Source organism: Pan troglodytes, chromosome 9 (assembly GCF_028858775.2).
Source record: "Pan troglodytes isolate AG18354 chromosome 9, NHGRI_mPanTro3-v2.0_pri, whole genome shotgun sequence".
Classification (NCBI taxonomy): domain Eukaryota; kingdom Metazoa; phylum Chordata; class Mammalia; order Primates; family Hominidae; genus Pan; species Pan troglodytes.
In genome coordinates, this window is record NC_072407.2 from 136143799 (window position 1) to 136166105 (window position 22307).

At 40.1% G+C, this 22307-nt stretch overlaps 1 protein-coding gene across 3 annotated transcripts in view; it reads right to left on the reverse strand.

Moving 5' to 3' along the window:
• Positions 1–22307, reverse strand: part of NCAPD3 (non-SMC condensin II complex subunit D3) — a 71387-nt gene that overhangs the window by 28233 nt on the left and 20847 nt on the right. For 2 of the 3 annotated variants that reach the window (XM_024347492.3, XM_016922330.4), the window contains exons 11-20: positions 22038–22163; positions 21646–21898; positions 21134–21190; positions 20808–20897; positions 12683–12756; positions 12033–12167; positions 10711–10931; positions 3346–3537; positions 2914–3011; positions 2594–2709 (exon numbers count right to left, since the gene is read on the reverse strand). In XM_024347492.3, the coding sequence (XP_024203260.3) occupies positions 2594–2709; positions 2914–3011; positions 3346–3537; positions 10711–10931; positions 12033–12167; positions 12683–12756; positions 20808–20897; positions 21134–21190; positions 21646–21898; positions 22038–22163 (1362 nt within the window). The remainder of the gene's footprint in view (positions 1–2593; positions 2710–2913; positions 3012–3345; positions 3538–10710; positions 10932–12032; positions 12168–12682; positions 12757–20807; positions 20898–21133; positions 21191–21645; positions 21899–22037; positions 22164–22307) is intronic. The other variant, XM_063784611.1, reaches the window with a different exon arrangement.

Below are 22307 nucleotides of genomic sequence, written 5' to 3' on the forward strand. Positions count from 1 at the left end.
AACTATTGCATTTAAAATTTTAATAGATTGCACAACCTGGACCACAACGTTGGCCCAAAGAGTTTCTGCAATTCTTATGCTTGATCCCAATGAGGCCAGAACCTGGGTACTAGGACTAGTAAGTTTCGGTATCACAGAATCTGGGAAAGCTGACAAGGCCACCCAATCCTGGCATTCTCTCCACATGGCAGCCTGTTCCAAGTCCTTGTCCAGCTTCTCCTGAATACCTCCAATAACAGGGGACATGCTCTGGGGCAAGCCCACCATTTTGGGCAGACCTCAGTAAGTTTTCTCTGCAGTTCACCAAAATTTATAATTTCCATTCATTGGTCCAGATAGGTTGTCTGGGAATACCAAATAAATACAATTCTTTTATCTGAAAGTCCTTCATAAATTTGAATTTAGCTAGGCAGCCTACCGTCCCCAACCCTTCCCTTCTCCATGCTAAAGACTCCAGGCCCTTCTGCAGTTCCTTACATAACTTGCTTTGTGATGCCCTTATTTAACTGCTCTCCTCTAGTTATATTCAATTTCATCAACACTTCTCTGTAAATTTGTCACTGATACTGAACTATCAGCCAGCACACAGGATCACTGCTCTTGTTCTAGACACTATTTCTACTGATACAAGATCTCATCAATTTTTTAATGACAGTCACAAAACAGATAACAAAAATGCCCAAAGACCACAGTCCTTTCATATATACTGCTGCTGAGCTATATCTTTGGGTAATCTGTTGCTCTCAGTAAAATAAATGATATTCACTTACAGAGAAAAGAAAAGGAGAAGCGTGTTTAGGGGAAACAAGCGGGTCACATGGATTGAAAATATCCTAACATTCCAGACAATCTCAGGGCCTTGCTCCTCTGTCAACCACCAAGTGAGGTTGTGTCGGCAGATTAAAACCGTGGCGGTCTTTGCTAATGCAGTAGTAAGCCCCACCCGCTTCCAGCTCTCAGTGTCTAACCTGAAGACAGTTCTTGCCTTCCTCATAGGCTCTCATGACAATGTAACCACCGTCCTAATGGCCCTGGGCCAGCAGCAAGCGGCAGATGACTTCCTAGGCCCTGACTGCGCGCTGTACACATGATTCTTTTTCCAACCAGTGCTGGTGAAAAGAAAATTAGGAAAAAGTCAGAGGCCTTAGTTCTAGTCCCAGCTCTGCCGGTAGTAAGTTGTGTACCACTGAGCCTGGAAGGCTTGCGGTTTCATAGTCTGTAACGTTAATTCCTCCCTGATCACTCTTTCCTCAGTCTTACCACGCCTGTAATCCCAGCACTTTGGGAGGCTGAAGCAGGCGATCACTTGAGATCAGGAGTTTGAGACCAGCCTGGCCAACATGGTGAAACCCTGTCTCTACTAAAAATACAAAAATTAGCTGGGCCTGATAGCATGTGCCTGTAATCCCAGCTACTCGGGAGGCTGAGGCACGAGAATTGCTTGAACCTGGGAGGCGGAGGTTACAGTGAGCTGAGATTGCGCCACTGTACTCTAGCCTGGGTGACAGAGTGAGACTCCATCTCAAAAATAAAAATAAAAGTTTGTCATATAATTTCTTGGGTCTTGAGATAAAGGGTTAGAAAAATCAAATAATGCAAGTATCCCTTTCATCAATAAAACAGCTTAAAGATAGATACCAGAAAAACACCAGGCACCATTTCATAAGAAATAGGTCAACAGTCTTAAGTCCCAAGCAAAAAAGTTACAATCATTGTTTTAGTTGATCTGTTAGAAGTAGAAAATGTAACATCTTAAGGAAGGGCTTTCTCTAATGAACTTGGTCAAGAAAAGGAAACACAGGAAGGTAGTTGGGGAGATCAGCTGAAGCCATCATTTTCTTTTATTCTGGAAAACTTAAATATATCCCAGCAATTATTTAATTTTTGTTTTCTATAGCCATTATTAATAACCCCAGCTCTACATTTTTTCATTATGATTGGTACTAAGAGTATATCTCATGATAAAAACAGAATAAATATATGGTAATAAAATTATTTCTTCAGTTACTGGTATGCATACCTTTTAAGGAGTCAAAGTACCTCTCTGCCTCCCATAAATCACCGATGTGGATTTCTGTTTACATAAAAACACTAGCTGTGGGCTATAGGCAACTGTGGGGACATGATACCAACAAGAGATATTTGAGTAGTGTAACCTCATAGTAACAGGACAGGCATGTCCAAGATTATGACTTATCAGAAGGTCAGAAACCTGTTCTGGAGGGAACTTCCTGCTTAAGTGGAAAATTGTCTATAAGTGTTCTTGGAATGAGAGTGGAAGTCAAGGAGAAAGAGAACCTTGCAGAATTCTCACCAGGAAATGACAATCAACAGGAATGCTTACCTAAAGACACTCGCACCTGCGATCAAGGTGGTGACCATCTAAGGGTGCCGTGTCTCTTCGGCAGCTAAATCTTCTTGGGGAATGTCAATTGCTAGTTATGTAAACCTTGCCTTGTTGCGGCAATAGCTGCAGGGGACATCCTTACACGTCCTCTTATTTATAGAGAATGCTCCTCACACTTCAAAACACATACAGTAACATCCTAAGCTCAAAGAAGTCAGAAACATGTCAGGGAAAGTCTGGCCATACCTGCTCCTCTGCTGGTGTCTCTGCAGATGCTCTACAAAGCCTCTGCAAGGCGTCAACAGCTGAACTGATCACCTCTAGAGACCACTGAAATCCATTCAGCTTACACTTGACAGCATCTATGAAGGAAGTCAAAACCCCTGAAGTTCAACTGCTTAAATATATTCAGGTATATATATATATATATATATATATATATATATACACACACACACATACATACACACACACACACACACACACACATACATACACACACACACACACACGCCTGAAATGAACAGCAATGCATTTTCACATAAGATTCTCCAGCAGACACTCACCAGTCACTTTGTCCCGGGTGCTCTTAGGAAGATGCTTTGCAATATGCCCAATCACACACAGAATATGTCCTAAGGTGTTTGAATTGGGATTCTGCTGACTAGAGAAAGGGCAGGAGAAATATGAAGGGAGAAGCAAGTTAAACACTGCTGCCAACAAAGGCCTTTCTTCTGGATTAATAACACTGGAGGAAGCAGGGTAGGTAGCATGGCTTAGGAGTCAAGCTGTGGGAACATCAAGGCACTTAATGTACTTGGACAAAGGGGAAATGGGTGAAACATGATTCTTATTTTTTTCATGCTTGTTTTTATACCAGGTTTTAAACAGAAGGTCTCTGTATATGAATAGCTATGAAAAAGCTCACTTCCTTAAGCCTTGGGCTTTGTTTCTAAGACTCTTCAGTGTCATTACTGGTTAAATTAGAAGATACAAACCTGCTGATTTTCTCCCAAGATTGTATTATTCTGCTGTAGTCCAGCTTGGGTGAGGAGCCAGCAATCTTGGAGAGCAGCATCCAGGCAGGTGCCGAATGTTCCGTGCCAGTGTGAGATATTACATTGTTTATAAAAGTGGGTGAGAATTTTCCTTTCTTGGACCAGATATGAAAAGCCTTATTTAAATATCGGCTGGAAAAAAAAAAGATAGAAAAGCAGAATTGCAACTGTAAATATACAAAATGATTCAGATGGGAGCCTCACTGAAAGGGTATCAACTTCTGCTGCTCCAGGACTCACATGGCACATGAAACTTATATGCAGACGTTCCTAACTAGTGGCGTGTCTGATACCAAACTAGGTATCTTTTAAATTTTTATTATTCTACTATCAGTTATATTCATTTTTCCCCGCATAAAATATTCCTTAAAGTAAAGAATAAAATTTCACAATTCATTTGAGACTCTTCTTATCCTCCTCCCCTCCAAAATTTCTACATAACTGCATGGGGTCAGTTACAGATACATCCAGAGCTTACACAGTTATAGTGACAAAAATTAGTAACATTGTCCTTTTTTTTTTTTTTTTTTTTTCTTGAGATGGAGTCTCGCTCTGTCGCCCAGGCTGGAGTGCAGTGGCGTGATCTCGGCTCACTGCAAGCTCCACCTCCCGGGTTCACGCCATTCTCCTGCCTCAGCCTCCCGAGTAGCTGGGACTACATGGCAGGATTGTAAATGACAACCTAACAATTAAATATGATGATATTAAATGAGCTAAAATATGCAATAACTTAATACCACTCAGAAATAGGTATTTCAAACCTTTTCAAAATAAAAAACAATGCTTCTGATGTACTAAAGTGTTTGTGTTATATTACTAGTTTTTGAGACAGGGTCTCACTCTGTCACCCAGGCTGGATCACGGTAGTATGATCACAGCTCTCTGTGTAGCCTCCACCTCCTGGGTTCAATCAATCCTCTTCCCTCAGCCTCCAGAGTAGCTGAGACTACAGGCATGGTCACCATACCTGGCTAATTTCTCTCTCTCTCTCTCTCTCTCTGTCTGTCTTTCTTGAGACAGGGTCTCACTATGTTGTCCAGACTGGTCTTGAACTTCTGGGCTCAAGCCATCCTCCTGTCTTGGCCTTCCAAAGTACTGAGATTATAGTTGTGAGCCATTGTGCCTGGCTGTCACTGTTGTTTTAGAACTATCTCTTATTTTACTTCTTCCCAAGTCACTGAATGGGATCATATGATTCATGAGACAATGCCATATTATATATTTAAATGAAGAGAAAAATACACTTCTTCCCTTGATTAATTTTTCTTAGACTTCTGGGAAAACACATACACATACATACCCACACGCGAACATCAGGAATTCCTCATTAAACTGTTTTTAGAAGGGAAATTCTCAAAACATACAGAATAAGGTAACTATAACAAAATAAACACATCTATATACCATAATAAGCATATGCATATAAATGAAGTTTTGCTAATATATCAGCTATTGATTAAAAATCCATCCACAGATGTCAAGTCTTACTACAGTTAGCTTACAACATGATTTATGTCTGATTTATGTCCAAATACCACAAGATATAAGCAATGAACAAGTATTTTTAAATTTATTTAAAAATAACTATATAAAATATTAAGTAATGTTTATTATATGTAGCCAACAGAATTGGGAAAAAGTCCTCTGAACTTGCAGAAATCTCAAACTTGGCTCTTCTTTGACAACTCCCAGCCCTCCACTCCCAGCCAGCCTCCCAGCCCAGCTGAGGGCCACAGCCATTCCCCACCTGGGCAGACTGTGACCCAACACACTAACTTCTATCTTAGTACCAAAACCAACAGCCATGCTTCAGGCCCGTCTCCATGGCCTCCACCAGAGGTTACTGACTACTCTTGCGCTGAGACTCTGGTCCACCAGTTGGATCTCTTTTCATCTCCTTTAACTAATTCCTGTCTTCTAATAACTAATTGCTGATTTGAAAAGCTCTATTCTTAGTCCTCTTATCTCCAACCTAACTCTGGGTGACCTCATGCATTACCAAGAGCTCCCAACTGAGGTGTGACAAAGCATTCAAGTTGAAGCTGGGCTTCCATCTCCAGCACTCCCTCTGTCCTCAACCTGCCCGACCTCTGCTCTCCACACCTCAGTCAACAGCAATTGATTCAGGCATTTTCCTGAGATTTCGTAGAGCCTTCTGGCCTCTGAGCTTTTGCATGACTATTTCCTTCCTGGTAACCCTTACTACTCTGGCTGCTGAATTCCTACACATTCCCAAATATTCTGCCCACGCCACTACTTCTGGGAAGCCACCCTAAGCCAGAAGAAGAAAGAAAGAGGACAGGAAGAGGACAAAGAGGAAGAAATAATCACCAAAATGCCAGGTGCCCTTCCTCTGTTCTCCTGTAGCTCCTTTTCCACTAAAATTGTGACTTGCTTTTGTCTATTTCACTAGACCAAGAGCAACTGGAGGAGAGGAAGTGCACTGAACTATTCCGTGAATCTCCAGCACTTAGAACCAGTCCTGGAAAATGAAGTCCTCAAAATATGTTTGTTCAGTTGAATAAAATATTTCCTCTTCCAATTCCTCCAAACCTCAGGCTCAGCTTTCATCACCTCTACCATTCCCTCCTATAGGGCCTTTACAGAGGTGATGAAGTTAAAATGTGGCTGTTAGGGTGGGCCCTAACCCAAGCTCAAGGTGAGAGGTGAAGCCAGTTGGACTTCCTGGGTCAAGTGGGGACATGGAGAACTTTTCTGTCTAGCTAGAGGATTGTAAGCACACCAATCAGCACTCTGTAAAAACGCACCAATCAGTGCTCTGTGCCCAGCTAAAGGATTATAAATGCACCAATTAGCACTCTGTAAAAACACACCAATCAGCACTCCGTGTCTAGCTAAAAGATTGTAAATGTACCAATCAGCACTCTGTAAAAACGTACCAATCAGCATGCTGTGTCTAGCTACAGGATTGTAAATGCACCAATCAGCACTCTGTAAAATGGACCAATTAGCAGGACATGGGCGGGGCCAAATAAGGGAATAAAAGCTGGCCACCCGAGCCAGCAGCAGCAACCCGCTCGGGTCCCCTTGCACGCTGTGGAAGCTTTGTTCTTTCGCTCTTCACAGTAAATCTTACTGCTGCTCACTCTTTGGGTCCGCACTGCCTTTATGAACTGTAACACTCACCGCAAGGGTCTGCGGCTTCATTCCTGAAGTCAGTGAGATCACAAACCTACCAGGAGGAACAAACAACTCCGGACGTGCCACCTTTAAGAGCTGTAACACTCACTACGAAGGTCTGCGGCCTCACTCCTGAAGTCAGCGAGACCACAAACCCACCAGAAGGAAGAAACTCCAGGCACATCCGAACATCTGAAGGAACAAACTCTGGACACAACATCTTTAAGAGCTGTAACACGCATCGCGAAGGTCTGCAGCTTTATTCTTGAAGTCAGCGAGACCAAGAACCCACCAGAAGGAATAAATTCCGGACACAAAGGGTATCCTTATAAGAAGAAATGCGGACACAGAATGAGACACCAGGGATGTGCGTGAGGTCACAGCCAAGGAAAGAAGCCTCAGGAGAAACCCACTCTCCTGGCACCATGATCTCAAATTTCTACCTTCCAGAACTGTGAGAAAATAAATTTCTGTTGTTCAAGCCACCTACTCTGTGGTGTTTTGTTATGGTGGCCCTGGCAAATTAATACAAAGAGCTGTATCAATTAAAATTTTAGACTAAAAAATGCCTATATAGAACTGTGCCCTTTAAAAAATACTAATACATTCTGAATACTCTGTTTCTGAATGTATACTGAACAAGACATTTGTAGTTGTATCACCCATTTCATCATTAATATTATTTATTTGTACCTTTTTTCTTGTCATATCTCGGCAGAAGTTTATCTTTTCCATTAGGCTTTTTGAAGACTGTTTTTCTTTCCCAGTTTTTAAATTTCTAAATTTTAGCATTTCTTTTCCTCAAGTTTATTCAAAGACTTTTTGTAACTTCTTAAATTGAACCTTTAGCTCATCAGTTTTCAGTCCTTTTCCTTTTCTAATACACATTTAACGTTACACATTTCCTTCTAAGTACTCCATTAAATGCATTCTACAAGTTTTGGCACGTATTCAGTTCCAAAAATCTTCCAATTCACTGGTCTTTGACCTTCGAGTTATTTAGAAGTATCTTTTTTTAATTCTTCAAATGCTCTTTTTTGAGGTTTTCCTCTACTACTTATTGTATAATGCTCAGAGAACATTATCCTATTAATACAGAATTGTTGATATTTAAGACTGACTCTATGAAGTTGTACATAATCAATTTTTATAAATGGTTCACATAAGCTTAGAAATGTGTGCTTATTGGGCATGGGGTTTTATACATATCCTTTAGGAACACATAACTCTTCCAGGTATAATTCCTTTATCATTATAAGTAACTTTCTTTACAACTGATGACATCTTCCATTAAATTCTATTTGACTCTATTTTAAATTCTATTCTATTTGATACGGCCTTCTTTTTGCATTATTTTTCTAGTAACCTTTTTCTTACTTTCAGCATTTCTGGTAATTTTATTTTAGGTGTGGCTCTTATAAACAGTATGTAGTTGGATTTTGGTTTTTATACCCAAAGATTTTGTCCACTAACTGTTAAATGGAAGTCATTTACATTTATAGAGATTACTGACCTATTGGATTAATTCACCCTTTTATTTTATGATTTCGGTATACCATGCTTTTTATTTCCTTCTCATTTTTTAACCTCACTTCTGTTCTGCGTTTTCTTGCACTGAACTTTCTTCAGTGTTACTTCTGTTCTACTGGCTCAGAAGTTACATACGACTATCCCTGGTTGTCTGCAGTGTTAACTCGAGATTAATGCCAATCAGCATCTCTAGTCTCCTCCTATCCAATGCTAGAAATGCAAGTAAATGCACCCTCCAGCTCATCCTACATACTTTTTTATATTTTAGCTTCACCTTGCTTTCAGTCATCCCAGTTAATCATCCTCATATCATTGTTGTTACTGATTTTTAATGGCTATGCTTAATTTAGATTTATCTGTGTTTATCGATTTCTTAGCAACTTTTCCTTCTCATTCCTCCCTTCTGAATTCAGCTTCCATCCTTCTGAAGTACATCCTTTTTATTTTTTTGAGATGACGTCTTGCTCTGTCGCCCAGGCTGGAGTGCAGTGGTGCAATTACGGCTCACTGCAGCCTCCACCTCCTGGGCTGAAGCGATCATCCCACCACAGCCTCCCAAGTAGCTGGGACTACAGGCGTGTGCCACCACAAATGGCTTTTTTTGTAGAGACAAGGTCTCACCACATTGCCAGGGATGATCTCAAACTCCTGGTCTTAAGCAGTTCTCCCGCCTCAGCCTCCCAGAGTGCTGGGAATATAGCCTGGCCTGAAGTACATCCCTCATAGATGGCCCTTTAGTGGAGAGGTAGTGGCGATAAACGCCCTTGGTTTTCTGCTCGTCTCAATATGGCTTTATTTTACCCTGTATGTTGAATAATCTGGTTGGGTGCAAGATTCTAACTTGATGTGAACAAGTTTTGTTTGAAATGTTTTTGAGACATTTAGAATTGTTGACTACTTGCTTCGCTTGAAATCCTCACTCCCTGTTTCCATTTGAATAATTTTCTCCTAGTTGTTCCTCTACCTCTCCATACTTCTGAATTCTTTTGACATGGCTGTCTTCCTCTGCTGAAGCCTTCAATGCACACTTTCTGCAAGGTTCCTCTTCTAAACCTGCATTTTTTCTTACTCATTTTATAATCTCCTTAAGCAGTTTCATCCACAACCTGATTCCAGGTTTAATAATGAGCCCATGTTTGTTTGTTTGTTTTAATGTCTCCTTAAAGACCTCTGAAATAAATGAATACCAAAAATAAGACAAAATTTTAAGCAACACTGGAAAATAAGAAGAGTTGCCATGAAATCAGAAGTCAAGAGTAATTTCGGAAAATGTGCAGCACGTGAGTTCTGGGCCACTTTTTTTCAAGTATTAGCCAACTTGGGCAGAGGTGGCTATCACCTACAATGATAAACAGAGATTGCATGGTGGTTACACAGGCATACTCTCTTTGTGATATTTACTGACCTTATGGTTTGTGTACTTTTCTAGACATGCTATACTTCAATACAAAAGTTTTTATAAAGAAAAATAAATTTTAAAACCTCCCAACAGCTTCTCAGGAGCTGTAGAAGGCCTCTCCTGCTTTTTTGCAAAGAATGACTACTACCTTTCATTACATTAACATGAATTAATACATAGAGCATGCATAAGGAGGTATCTCTAAGAAAAGTGAAAAAGCAGTAGACTCTATTATTAGCTAAATCTCTCCGTTCTAGAAATCTCAGGAAAGCATAGGGTGGGTAGAGGTTGAGTATCACTCATCTGAAATGCTTGGGACCAGAAGTGTTTTGGATTCTGGAATATCTGCATATACTTAATGAGATATCTTGGGGATGGAAGCAAAGTCTCATATACACCTTCTATGCACAGCCGGAAGGTGATTTTATTTTTCGCTTGGGGATGCTGAACAGACTGTATGCTGTGAGCCTGCATTCTCACTGTGACCCATCTCATGCGGTCAGGTGTGAGATTTTCCACTTGTGGCATCATGCTGACATTCAGAAAGTTTCAGCTTCCAGAGCATGTTTGGATTTTAGATTTTTGGATTACAGATGCTCAACCTGTACTGAGAAAACCATGAAGAGATCCTAGAGTACAACGGCTGCTCTTACAAATCAGGAAACTAAGGCTCAGAGAAAGTGATTTTTGCCAAGGCTGCAGAATGGTATTTTTTGATACTAAGTCTATTTTCTTTCTACCGCATGATGATTCCTCCATCACAGATCCTAACTCCTAAATACAATATTCACTGTACAGTGTATGTTCAATAAATGTTATCAAAGGGGAAAAAGCCTGCAGCGTTAGTTAAGTCAATTAATCCAATAAGGTGTTAAAAACAGTTTAACTTGCAGGAGCTAGGAAGTCATCCTTCGTGATAACCAGTATTGGGGAAAGGTGATATTAATATGTATCTCCATCAGTGTTGTCTACTACATATGAAGACACCAAAATCTGAAACTGGAAAGCGTCAGACAGATGCAAAGGAAGTGACCAAACAGGTGTCACAAACATACAGGCGATAAAAATATCTAAGAGATTGGAAGTCAGTCAGGGAAAGAGAGACCAATACTTAATCTTCACATACACTAAGTAATCTGGAAAGCTGATTTTTCGAGGACCAGTAGGAGAAATTTATTAATACAAAGTCCTACGGCCTTCTTCTATAGGGAACACAGGTCATACAGTTAACCTACCTCAGTTCCTGGCTTTCGGTGGTGAGGAGAGTAAGAAGCGCCCAGGCGAGGACCTGGCTGTCGTCCCCAGAGTGAAAACGACTGTGATGCTGGATGTTCTGCAGCAGCAGCTGGTCCAGGAACTCCAGGGCCTTCTCCTGCACAGTGCTCTCGCAGTCCATCACCACCGGGGCCACCCCCCGCAGCCAGGCTTTCTGGATCTGCACGCATCTAGGCTGAGCCTTAGGAGTGAAAGATTATGACATGAGAAGGTCTAAATACAACTCAGGGAAGTTGTGATCAGCATTTTGAGATGTTAAAAATAATCACATGTTCAACTGCAAATAGACCATAGAGTGAAAAAAGAAAAAAATTCAAAAAATATACAAAAGCAAAGCCAGCTTAATGTAAATCACTGCAAACCAAAATTTTAAACTCATACATTAAAGTCACTATTTTACTAGTAGCTACTAGTAAATCAGTACTTTTTTGGTCATTAAAAATCAAGAGCAAATAATAAATATCCCAAAGAGCAATTAGAACAGATGCTGACAGAAAAAGTCAAAATATGCATTGCTTAATGCCTTCTATTATGAAATAAAGAAATAAACATACTTTTAAAATTCTTTGACTAAAATGCTAAGTAGTAAACAAAAGTAAATTAAATATAGTACTTGTGAGTCTGCCGGCAGTATCATCTATCTATGCCCTAATTGACTAAATTTAATCTAGGCCTCTAGCTTAACCAAATCAATTTTAAATTTTATTTTTCTGTGTGAGATTTAAAGTGAAGAAAAGGGCCGGGTGCAGTCATTCATGCCTGTAATCCCAGCACTTTGGGAGGCCAAGGCAGGCGGGTCACCTGAGGTCAGGAGTTCAAGACCAGCCTGGCCAACATAGTGAAACCCTGTCTCTACTAAAAATACAAAAATTAGCCAGGCATGGCAGCACCTGCCTGTAGTCCCAGCTACACAGGAGGCTGAGGCAGGAGAGTTGCTTGAACCTGAGAGGCAGAAGTTGCAGTGAGCTGAGATTGTGCCACTGCACTCTAAGCCCGAGAAACAGAGCAGGACTCTGTCTCAAAAATAATAATAATAATACTAAAGTGAAGAAAGGGCTAACAATTGGCATTCTCTAGCATTAGTTCCTAATTATGCTTAATAGGAAGCACAGTCTATCACACAAAATTCAAAAATACCTCCTCCCTTACATTGTACAGTTCTACAGTGGACTTAGTAGAGTTTTTAAAGGTCAACTTAACATTTAGCAGCAGGTAATTATTGTGTGGAATTACTTTTAATGTAAAATACCATGCATTACATATATAATGTCCTGCCTCTCACCATAAGGAGTTCAGTAAGAGACTGGAGGGCCTGCTTCCGGACAGACACTGCAGGGTCCCGACACTGGTCCTGCAGAATCCACAGGTCTTCCTTCATGCCTGAGACATCACAGTGTTTCAAAATACTCACTAATACCTAGAAGGCATAGACGCAACATGAACTGGTAACTGCCTAGCATCAACTCAGAAAGATAAACTGTTAACAAAGGAACACTTCCTTTAAGTTTGTGGTTCTTAACATTTTGGGGTCATGGATCCAACCTTCCTCCTCACAACATCCCATTTTTCAGAATCCAATCTGCTAAGGCCTCTCTCAGAGAAAAACAAATTTTATATAAACAAATATTTACAAACTATTTTATGAACCTATTAAAATCCACCCATGGTCCCTAGGTTAAGAATCCCTATTCTAAACAAATTCAGGGTATAAATTTGTGGTTCTTAAAAAAATCAGAAACCCTGTAGGAAAGCTTAAAAATAAAAAATCTTCCAGTTCGTCTATGATTCATATACAACAGGATCAGGGTCAACTAACAGTTCGGCGAAAAGCAAATTAAGTAATGAATATGGCCTAAGAGTTTAAAAAATATTCCTTTGCATTTCCAAGTTTTTAGTGCTTAAAATAAAAAAATGTGCAGAGAAAACTCCCACCTGCAGTGCAGACTTCCTAACGTTGGTCTTCTCATCCCTGATCCTCCTTCTCAGCATTGCCATGACGCATCTTTCTGTAGAGGGAATACCAAAGGGTCATCACAGCTGGAGAAAAGTCACACAGCAGCTAACATTTCACCACACAATACCCAGAAAATACACTCATCTTAAAGACTCATTAGCTTGTTTTAAATCCTAAGAAATGAGAGTGTGGAAAAAGAAGAAAATGTGAATAATTAGGTATTCACTGTAATGCATATAAACTTTGGAATATTAAAAATTCGGTTTTAAATCTCAGCCCCTACCTCTAAAATTGTGAATGAATTATTTATCTCTTCCATTTTGTTTAGCTACAAATAGGAGTATCTAACCCATAGGATTATTTTAAAGATTTGATGAGGTAATATATAACAGCAGCTTTAAAATGTTTGACTTGAAGACATTTTTTTATAAGAGACAGGGGTCTCATTCTGTCACCCAGGGTGGTGTACAGTGGTACAATCATAGCTCACCGCAATCTCAAATTCCTGGGCTCAAGTAATCCTCTCTCCTCAGCCTCCCAAGTAGCTAGGAATACAGGCATGAGCCACCATGCTAATTTTTTTTTATTTTTCTGTAGAGACAGGACCTTGCTGTGTTGCTCAGGCTGGCCTTGAACTCCTAGCCTCAAGTGATCCTCCCAACTCAGCCTCCCAAAGCAGTGAAATTATAGGAGTGAGCTACCACGCCCAGCCTTGAGGCTTCTTTATATTCTTAAAAATTACTGAGGACCCTAAAGAGATTATATCTTTTAATACTTAGGATCAGAAATTTAAACTGAGAATTGTAAAAATATTTATTAATTCATTTTAAAAGAGCAAGATATGTTACTGTTAGTACTTTTTCATAAAAAATAACTATATTTTCCAAAACAAATAAACTAAAAATAGTGAAAAGGCTGGATGTGGTGGAATGTGCCTACAATCCCAGCTACTGGGGAGACTGAGATCAGAGGATCACCTGAACCCAGGAGTTCGAGTCCAGCCTGGGCAACACACCAAGACCCGATTTTAAAAAAAAGAATGGCATTGTTTTAGAGTTTTGCAAACTTTAAAATGTCTGGCTTAATATAAGCCAGCTTATCTCTCATCTGGCTTATATTAAACAGGATTCTCATCTCTGTTTCTACCTGCAATCTGTTGCAATTTGATAAGTCATGGGACCACTGGAAAACTCCAATATACATTCGTGAGGAAATCAGAGTGTGGAAGGCAAATGAACACTGCATTCATTTTTACTTCAAGGACCCCTGAGGGTTCCCAAAACACACTTTGGGAACTGCTTATATATAAGAAGGCAGCTTAAAAAATAAAAGATGGAGAACAATAGAGAAAAATCAATGAAACTAAAAGTAGGTTCCTTGATAAGATCAACAAAACTAATACACCTTTAGCTAGACTGGCGAAGAAAATAAGAAAGAAAATTGAAATTGCTAAGATCAAGAAAGGAGGGACATTACTATTATTAGCCTTACATAAATAAAAAGGATTACAAAGGAATACTATGAACAATTTTATGCCAACAAATTAAGTAGCCTACATAAAAGAAACACATTTTTAGAACGACAAGTTTTAGAAAGACACAAACTACAGAAACTGACTCAAACAGAAATAGAAAATCTGAATATACCTGTAACGAGTAAAGAAACTAAATTAGTGGCCAGGCGCGGTGGCTCACGCCTGTAATGCCAGCTCTTTGGGAGGCCGAGGTGGGTGGATCACCTGAGGTCAGGAGTTCAAGACCAGCCTGACCAACATGGTGAAACCCTAACTCGACAAAAAATACAAAAAAATTTGCCGGGTGTGGGGGCGGGTGCTTGTAGTCCCAGATACTCAGGAGGCTGAGGCAGGAGATTTGCTTGAGCTGGGAGGCGGAGGTTGCAGTGAGCCAAGACTGTGCCATTGCACTCCAGCCTGGACAACAACAGCGAAACTCCATCTCAAAAAAAAAAAAGAAGAAAAGAAAGAAAAAGAAACTAAATTAGTAATCAAAAATACTTTACACACACACATACACACACACCCCTCCCTAAGGACCAGACACTTACTGGAGAATTCTAACAAATGTTAAAGCAAAAATGAACAACAATCCTTCATGAACTCTTTCAAAAAACAGAAAAGAATACACTTTCCAGCTCATCTTAGGCGAGTACTACCCTGATAGCAAAACCAAAACATCTCAAGAAAACAACGGATATAGTTTGAGTATTTGTCCCCACCCAAACCTCATGTTGAACTGTAACACCCAGTGCTGGAGGCGGGGCCTGGTAGGGGTGTTTGGATCACTGTGGCAGATCCCTCGCAGCTTGGTGCTGTCTTCAGGACAGCAATACTGAGTGAGTTCTTGTGAGATCTGGTCATTTAAAAGTGTGTGGCACCTTCCCCCTGACTCTTTCTTCTGCTCCCACCATGTGAAACGCCTGTTCCCTTTTGGCCTTCTGCTATGATTCTAAGCTTCCTAAAGCCTCCCCAGAAACAGATGCCAGTGCTATACTTTCTGTACAGCCTGCAGAACCATGAACCAATTAAATCTCTTTTCTGATAAATTACCCAGTCTCACATCTTTTTTATTTTTTATTTTTTTGAGACAGAGTCTCACTCTGCTGCCCAGGATGGAGTGCAGTCGCATGATATTGGCTCACTGCAACCTCTACCTCCCAGGTTCAAGTGATTCTCCTGCCTCAGCCTCCTAAGTAGCTGAGATTACAGGCACCTGCCACCATGCCCAGCTAATTTTTGTATTTTTGGTGGAGATGGGGTTTCACCATGTTGGCCAGACTGGTCTCGAACTCCTGACCTCAAGTAATCCATCCGCCTTGGCCTCCCAAAGTGCTGGGATTACAAGCATGAGCCACCACGCCTGGCCACGTATTTCTTTATAGCAATGCAAGAATGGCTTAATACAACAGACCAATATTCCTTATGAATATGACACCAAAATTCTCAACAAAATACCCGCAAACCAAATCCAGCAAGATACAACCATGCTTGGGATTTATCCCAGGAATGAAATGTCAACCTGTGAAAAATCAATCAATGTAAATTACAGCATGGTGACAGAACAAAGAAAACCACACAATCATCTCAAAATAGATGCAGAGAAAGCATTTGCAAATTCCAACACCTTTCCATGATAAAAACTCAGCAAGCTTGACATGGAAGAAAACTTCCTCATATTGATGAAAGTCATCCTAAAAACCTCACAGCTAACGTCGTACTCAGCGGTGAAGACCAAAAGCTTTCCCCCTAAGTAAAGAAAAAAGACAAAGAAGTCTACTCTTTGACTTCTTTTCAACATCATTCCACAGACTGTAAACCAAAAATAAAATTCTAAGGCTCTCCAACCATCTGAATGGACTTCCTCCTCAGCCAGGGCACTCTAAAATTTAACCTGAAGACTGGTTCAGACCATGACGGGACGTGGGGGTCAGACATGCCTCATTATACCCTCCAGCATTAACATCAACACAGTCTTTAAGTCTGATAAGACGTTTACAATCTATTCTCTCTGAAGCGTACTATCTGAAGGCTTCCTCTGCAGTAATGAACTTTAGTCTCCACCACCCTTTATCTTAACCCAGACATTCCTTCCTATTGAACCCAGTTCTTTAGACAAACTCAACCAATTTTCAACAAGAAAAATTTAAAATCTACCTAGAAGCTGGAACCCTCCCCACCTTGTCCTGCCTTTTGGGACCAAACCAATGTATCTATTAAACGTATCTGATTGATGTCTGATGCCTCCCTAAAGTGTATAAAACCAAGCTGCACCCAACCACCTTCGGTACATGTTCTCAGGACCTCCTGAGGGCTGTGTCACGGGCCATGGTCACTCACATTTGGCTCAGAATAAATGTCTTCAAATATTTTACAGAGCTTGACTCTTTCTGTCAACAAATAGGTAAGAAAAAGAAACGAAAGATATCCAGATTGGAGAGGAAGAAGTAGAACTACCTCTATTTACAGATGACTTGTTCTTATATCAAGAAAATCCTAAGGAATCCACAAAACAATCATTAGAGCTCGTAATGAGTTTGGCAAGGCTGCAGGACAGAAGATCAATTATCAAAAATAATTTGTAAAAACTAGCAATGAACAATTCAGAAATGAAATTAAGAGAGCAATTTAATTTGCAATACTATTGAAAAGAATAAAAACACTCAGGACAAAATTTAAAGAGCAACAATTGTTCACTGAAAACTACAAAACATCACTGATACAAATTAAAGACCGAAAGAAATAAAAAGACATCTGGTGTTCATGGATTAGAGGAATTAACAAACGAACATGGCAACACTCCCCAAACTGATGTACAGATCAATCCCTATCAAAATCCAAGATGGCTTTTTTTTTCTTGCAGAAATTGGCAATTAATCTTAAAATTCATATGGAAATACAAGGGACCCAGAATAGCCAAACTAATTTTAAAAAAGAACAAAGGGACAGGAGGAGAACTCATACTTCCTGATTTAAAATTGACTATCACAGGACACTGTGTTAACACCAAAATATGACTCTGACATAAAAATTATTTCTGGGAAGACAGTTAAAGCGGACAATTAACAAGCAGCAGCAAACAGAGAAAAAGCTCTGTCTATCCTTTCCCTTTTCTTCCTATGGGCAGTATATAAATTCTCCTTTACACACGGGGTCTCTAGACCCTTATCAGCCCAGAGCAATTCACAAAACTCACTCCATTATTTTCCTCCCACATACAGGCAGTCCCTGACTTAGGATTTTCTGATTTTGCAATAATGTGACAGCGATGCACATTCAAACCATACTTTGAGTTTTGAATTCTGCTCACTTCCTAGCTAGTGACGTGCAGAATGATACACTCTCACGATGCTGGGCAGCAAGAGTAGCTCCCCGTCAGCTACCCCATCAAAAGGGGACAACAGAGAGTCTCCAGTGTACTGTACTGCCAGCATTTTTTGGATATGGTGTTTTGTGTTACGTAAGTGGACTTCTAAGCCCTCAGTTACTTTGCATTGAGATCTCTCCCGCATAACACGCACTAGACATGTTAATAAACTTGTTTGTCTTGTTATGGGGATCCATCCCGAGGAAGAACTCATGAGGACTGAAGAAAAAGTTATTTCCCCTCTCCTACGCTAGAACGCAACGGCAATCAACACGATGTGGTACATAAAGACAGATATATAGATTAATGAAATAAAATTCCATTAATATAGAATATAGAGCACACAAATAAGCTCATGAGCTTATACAAGTCAGTCAAGTGATTTTTTTACAAGGGTGCCAAGACACTCACAGGTGAAGGAACAGGCTAAAAGAAACAGTGCTATGTCAACTGGATAGTCACATGCAAAGGAGTGAAGGTGGACCCCCTATATCACACCATATTCAAAAATTAACTGAAAATTGATCAAAGACCTAAATGTGAGAGCTAAAACTATAAAACCCTTAGAAGAAAAGACAGGAGTAAATCTTTGTGACTTTGGATTACACAACGATTCCTTAGCTATGTGATACCAAAAGCACGAGTAAAAAAAGAAAAAGATAAATTGGACTTCATCAAAATTAAAATGTTTTGTGCCTCATAGAATACCATTTGAAAAGACAACCCACAGACTGGGACAAGTCTTTAAAAATCATATATCTGATAAGGTATATATATAAAAATAACTTTCAACTCAAAAATAAAAGATAACCCAATTAAAAAATGGGCAAAGAGCTTGAATAGACATTTCTCCAAAGAAAACGTATGTATATGGCCAATAAGCCTATGAAAATTTACTCAACATCATTAGCCATTAGGGAAATGTAAATCAAAACCACAAGCAGATACCACCTCATACCCACAAAGATGGCTAAAATAAAAAAGACAGACATGGCAAGTGTTGATAGGAATGCAGAGAAATAGGATTATCATACGTTGCTAGCAGGATTGTAAAATGGTGTGGCCACTTTGAAAAAGTGTGGTGGTTCCTCAAAATGTTGAATATAGAGTTACCATATGACCCAGCAGTTCTCCTCCTAGGTATACACTCAGAGGGAATGAAACCACACATCTATACAAAAACTCATACAAGAATACTTACAGCAGCATTAGTCACAATAGCCAAAAAGTGAAAACAACCCAAATGTTCATCAACTGATGAATGCATAAACAAAATGTGGTGTATCCTTATAACTGACTATTACTCAGCACAAAAAGGAATGAAGTACTGATAGATGCTATAACATGAATGAGCCTTGAAAACACGCTATAGGTGAAAGAAGTCAGACACAAAAGACAACACAGTACATGACTGCATTTATGCGGAATGTCCAGAATAGGCAATTTTTTTTTTTTTGGACAGAGTCTCGCTCTGTCACCAGGCTGGAGTGCGGTGGCGCAATCTCGGCTCACTGCAACCTCCACCTCCTGGGTTCAAGCGATTCTCCTGCCTCTGCCTCCTCATAGCTGGGACTACAGGTGTGTGCCACCACGCCCAGCTAATTTTTTGTATTTTAGTAGAGACGGGGTTTCACCATGTTGGCCAGGATGGTCTCGATCTCCTGACCTCGTGATCCTCCCGTCTCGGCCTCCCAGTGTGCCAGGATTACCGGTGTGAGCCACCACGCCTGGCCCAGAATAGGCAATTTTATAAGGAAAGAAAATTACTGGTTGCCAGTGTTAGGAGGAAAGGGGCATGGGGAGTGACTGCTAATGGCTATGGGGTTTATTTTTCAGCTGATGGAATGTTCTGGAATTAGTCTGTACAATCTTGTGACTATACTAAAACAACTACATTATACACTTTCCATGGTGAACTTTATGGTGTGTGAACTCTGCCTTAATAAGAAAAAGCAAAGAGAGCAAAGTGCATCTAAGTGACTATACAAAATTTTTAATGTACAATTAATGCCAACAATATATGTCCTTTCAGCTTATGAACAATGCACTGGAAACATGGGCTCTTTGCGTCCCCGAACTTTCATAATTTTTAAGCATCATTAAATCACCTCAACTTGATATTGCTTGAAAAAGTCTGTGCCACCGTAAATCCGTAACCTGTTTAGACGAAGTCTGGAGCCAACACAAACATTCAGCGTTTTTCCAGAGTACATTTTCCTACCACATTTAGAAAACCTGTTTATTATAAATGTACTTATCGCTCTGAATTGGAGTAATACATGCTAATATCTAGCCTCCCGAACCCGATTTCACGCTGACCTTCTAGGCTGAATAATAAAAGCAGTAATGTAATCATCCTCAGGGCGCTTTCTGTGCATCTCGGCACCTATCTCAGTGTTCCGCATACATGTGTGTACAATTGTATATATGAGAACACTTGTGTGCACAAGCACCTGTCTCTCCACTGATCCTTAAGAGATGGAGCTCTGTCTCACAGACTTGTGCATCTCCAATGCCTGGAACGCATTGGGAAGGACCAGATCAAGGTTTATTGAATAAATTAATAAACCCAATTATGTAATTAATCCTCTACGTACATGCTCTTTCTCTCTCTTATCTGTGTCTCTCTCTCTTTAAATCATTTTCTTAAATGTTGTTTCTACAGACTTTCCCAACAGTCGTCTGGGAAAGATAGGAGGGTGTTACAACCGGAAAACGACAGGCATACCCCTAGATCATGCAGCTATTTAGTAACTAAGCTGGTACAAAAAAGCAGACTGCCCTGCAGTGTTATTTTCATTTTTTAATTTTTTAAACAGACTGTCGCCCAGGCTGGAGTACAGTGGTATGATCAGAGCTCACTGTAGCCTGGAACTCCTGGGCTCAAGCCATCCTCCCACCTCAGCCTCCTGAGTAGCTGGGACCACAGGGGCACACCACCACGCCCAGCTGATTTTTATATATATTTTTTAAGAGATGGGGTCTTGCTGTGTTGCCCAGGCTGGTCTTGAACTCCTGGGCTCAAGTGATCTGCAGGCCTCAGCCTCCCAAAGTGCTGGGATTATGGGATTACAGGCATGAGTCACCACGCCCAGCCAGCTGTTTCAACTCTTAGGGGTGAATCAATCAGAAAAAAAAAAAAAATCCAAGGTTTTAGACTCTACTTACGGTTGTCTGAAATCCAGCAGTATTACCTATCTGACAGTGATAAAATCTGACATACCTCCAGATCCAACTGTTTCACCACTGCTGTCTATGTTGATCTCCCCTGAGGGTTCGGTACGGTTAGTTGTCTGCCTTTGGTAGGAAAAAGCTTTAAAAAAAAAATTACAGTCATTAAGCTAAAAATGTGTTATACTTTTAATAACATTAGCAGGGCATGTTACTCATTTAAGTTACAACATTATTACTGAAATGAATTTCAACCTCTCTCATGAAAAAAGTACAGTGTTAAAGCAGGTAAATAAGGAGGTAAGAAAAACAATTTAAATATTCCACAAATTTTTAAAAGATAATCATTCAATATTTGAAAATGTATTGATCCATTACCTGATGAATTTCTCAGTAAGGTACCAGGGTGACTCTCTATTACAGAAAACGTAGGACCTAAAAACAAGAAGAAAGATAAGAAGGAAGAAGTCAGTATCATAAACTGAGTAAATATCCACGGAGGAATCAAAATCAAGATAATTTGGCTCAAAGACAAGGCAGACAGATTCTAAATTGCTGACAACTGATAACGTTCTCCTTGGGTATGCATTGAAACGGAGATTCATCCTAATACGACCAATGCCCACCAATGCAAAGCAACAGTAAAGGTAGCCACCAATGTCACCTCTCAGATATGAACATCTGAAATACTTTTAAAAGGCCTTACAAATGTATCAGGCTTGCCTATTTAAAAAGTTATTTGGCAAGAAAATATACTAAAAATGGTTTTGAGAGTAAAAATAGATCATGCCATACCTATTACTTTTGCCACAGAAAAGAACGATTCCCTTGCAGTCTATTTCTCAATGAGCACAAGACCGGTTTACTGTCCCAACAGTCGCCATACTCACTGTTAATCAGGAGCTCCAGGATACTGTCCGACGCACTGGTAACGGTCAACTCCAGACAGTGCGCAAAGCTGGACAGTGCCTTGCTGCGGACAGTAGGCGCCTTGTCTAAGCAACGATCAAACATAATTTCCTGCACCAGGAACTTATGCTTTAAGAACTTCTGATGCTCCAAGGAGAGGGTGTTATCCACCTCTCTTTCAGGCAGTTCTAACAGAGCTAAGACAACATCAAGAGTAAAAACCCGGTGTGGGATCTGGTAAAGCAAGATCATAAGAACTGCCATCAGATAGGAGTAAGAACCAAAGAACCCTCCTCATTCAGACCTAGAAAAAGAGACCCTTTTAAAAAGAGTTTAAAAAGGACCCAAGGTTTTATGCAGAGCTATCTCCTACCTTGGAACTTCGGGAGTATTTGTAAAGCCAGGCAATGAACATAGCGTATTCCCCACAAGGAAGTTTACTGAGCAGCTGGACTAGGGACTGGGCTGCAAAAGTACGATACTCTGATTTATCTACCACCTGAAAAGCAAAAAGAGAAGTTGACCAACCAATATCCACCCGCAGGATGGCTGAAACATATTCTGTAATGTAAGTTGAAAGTCAGTGAGTACAACTAGTTCAATGACCTTTAAATGTTACGTAAATGACTAATAAATTTTAGGT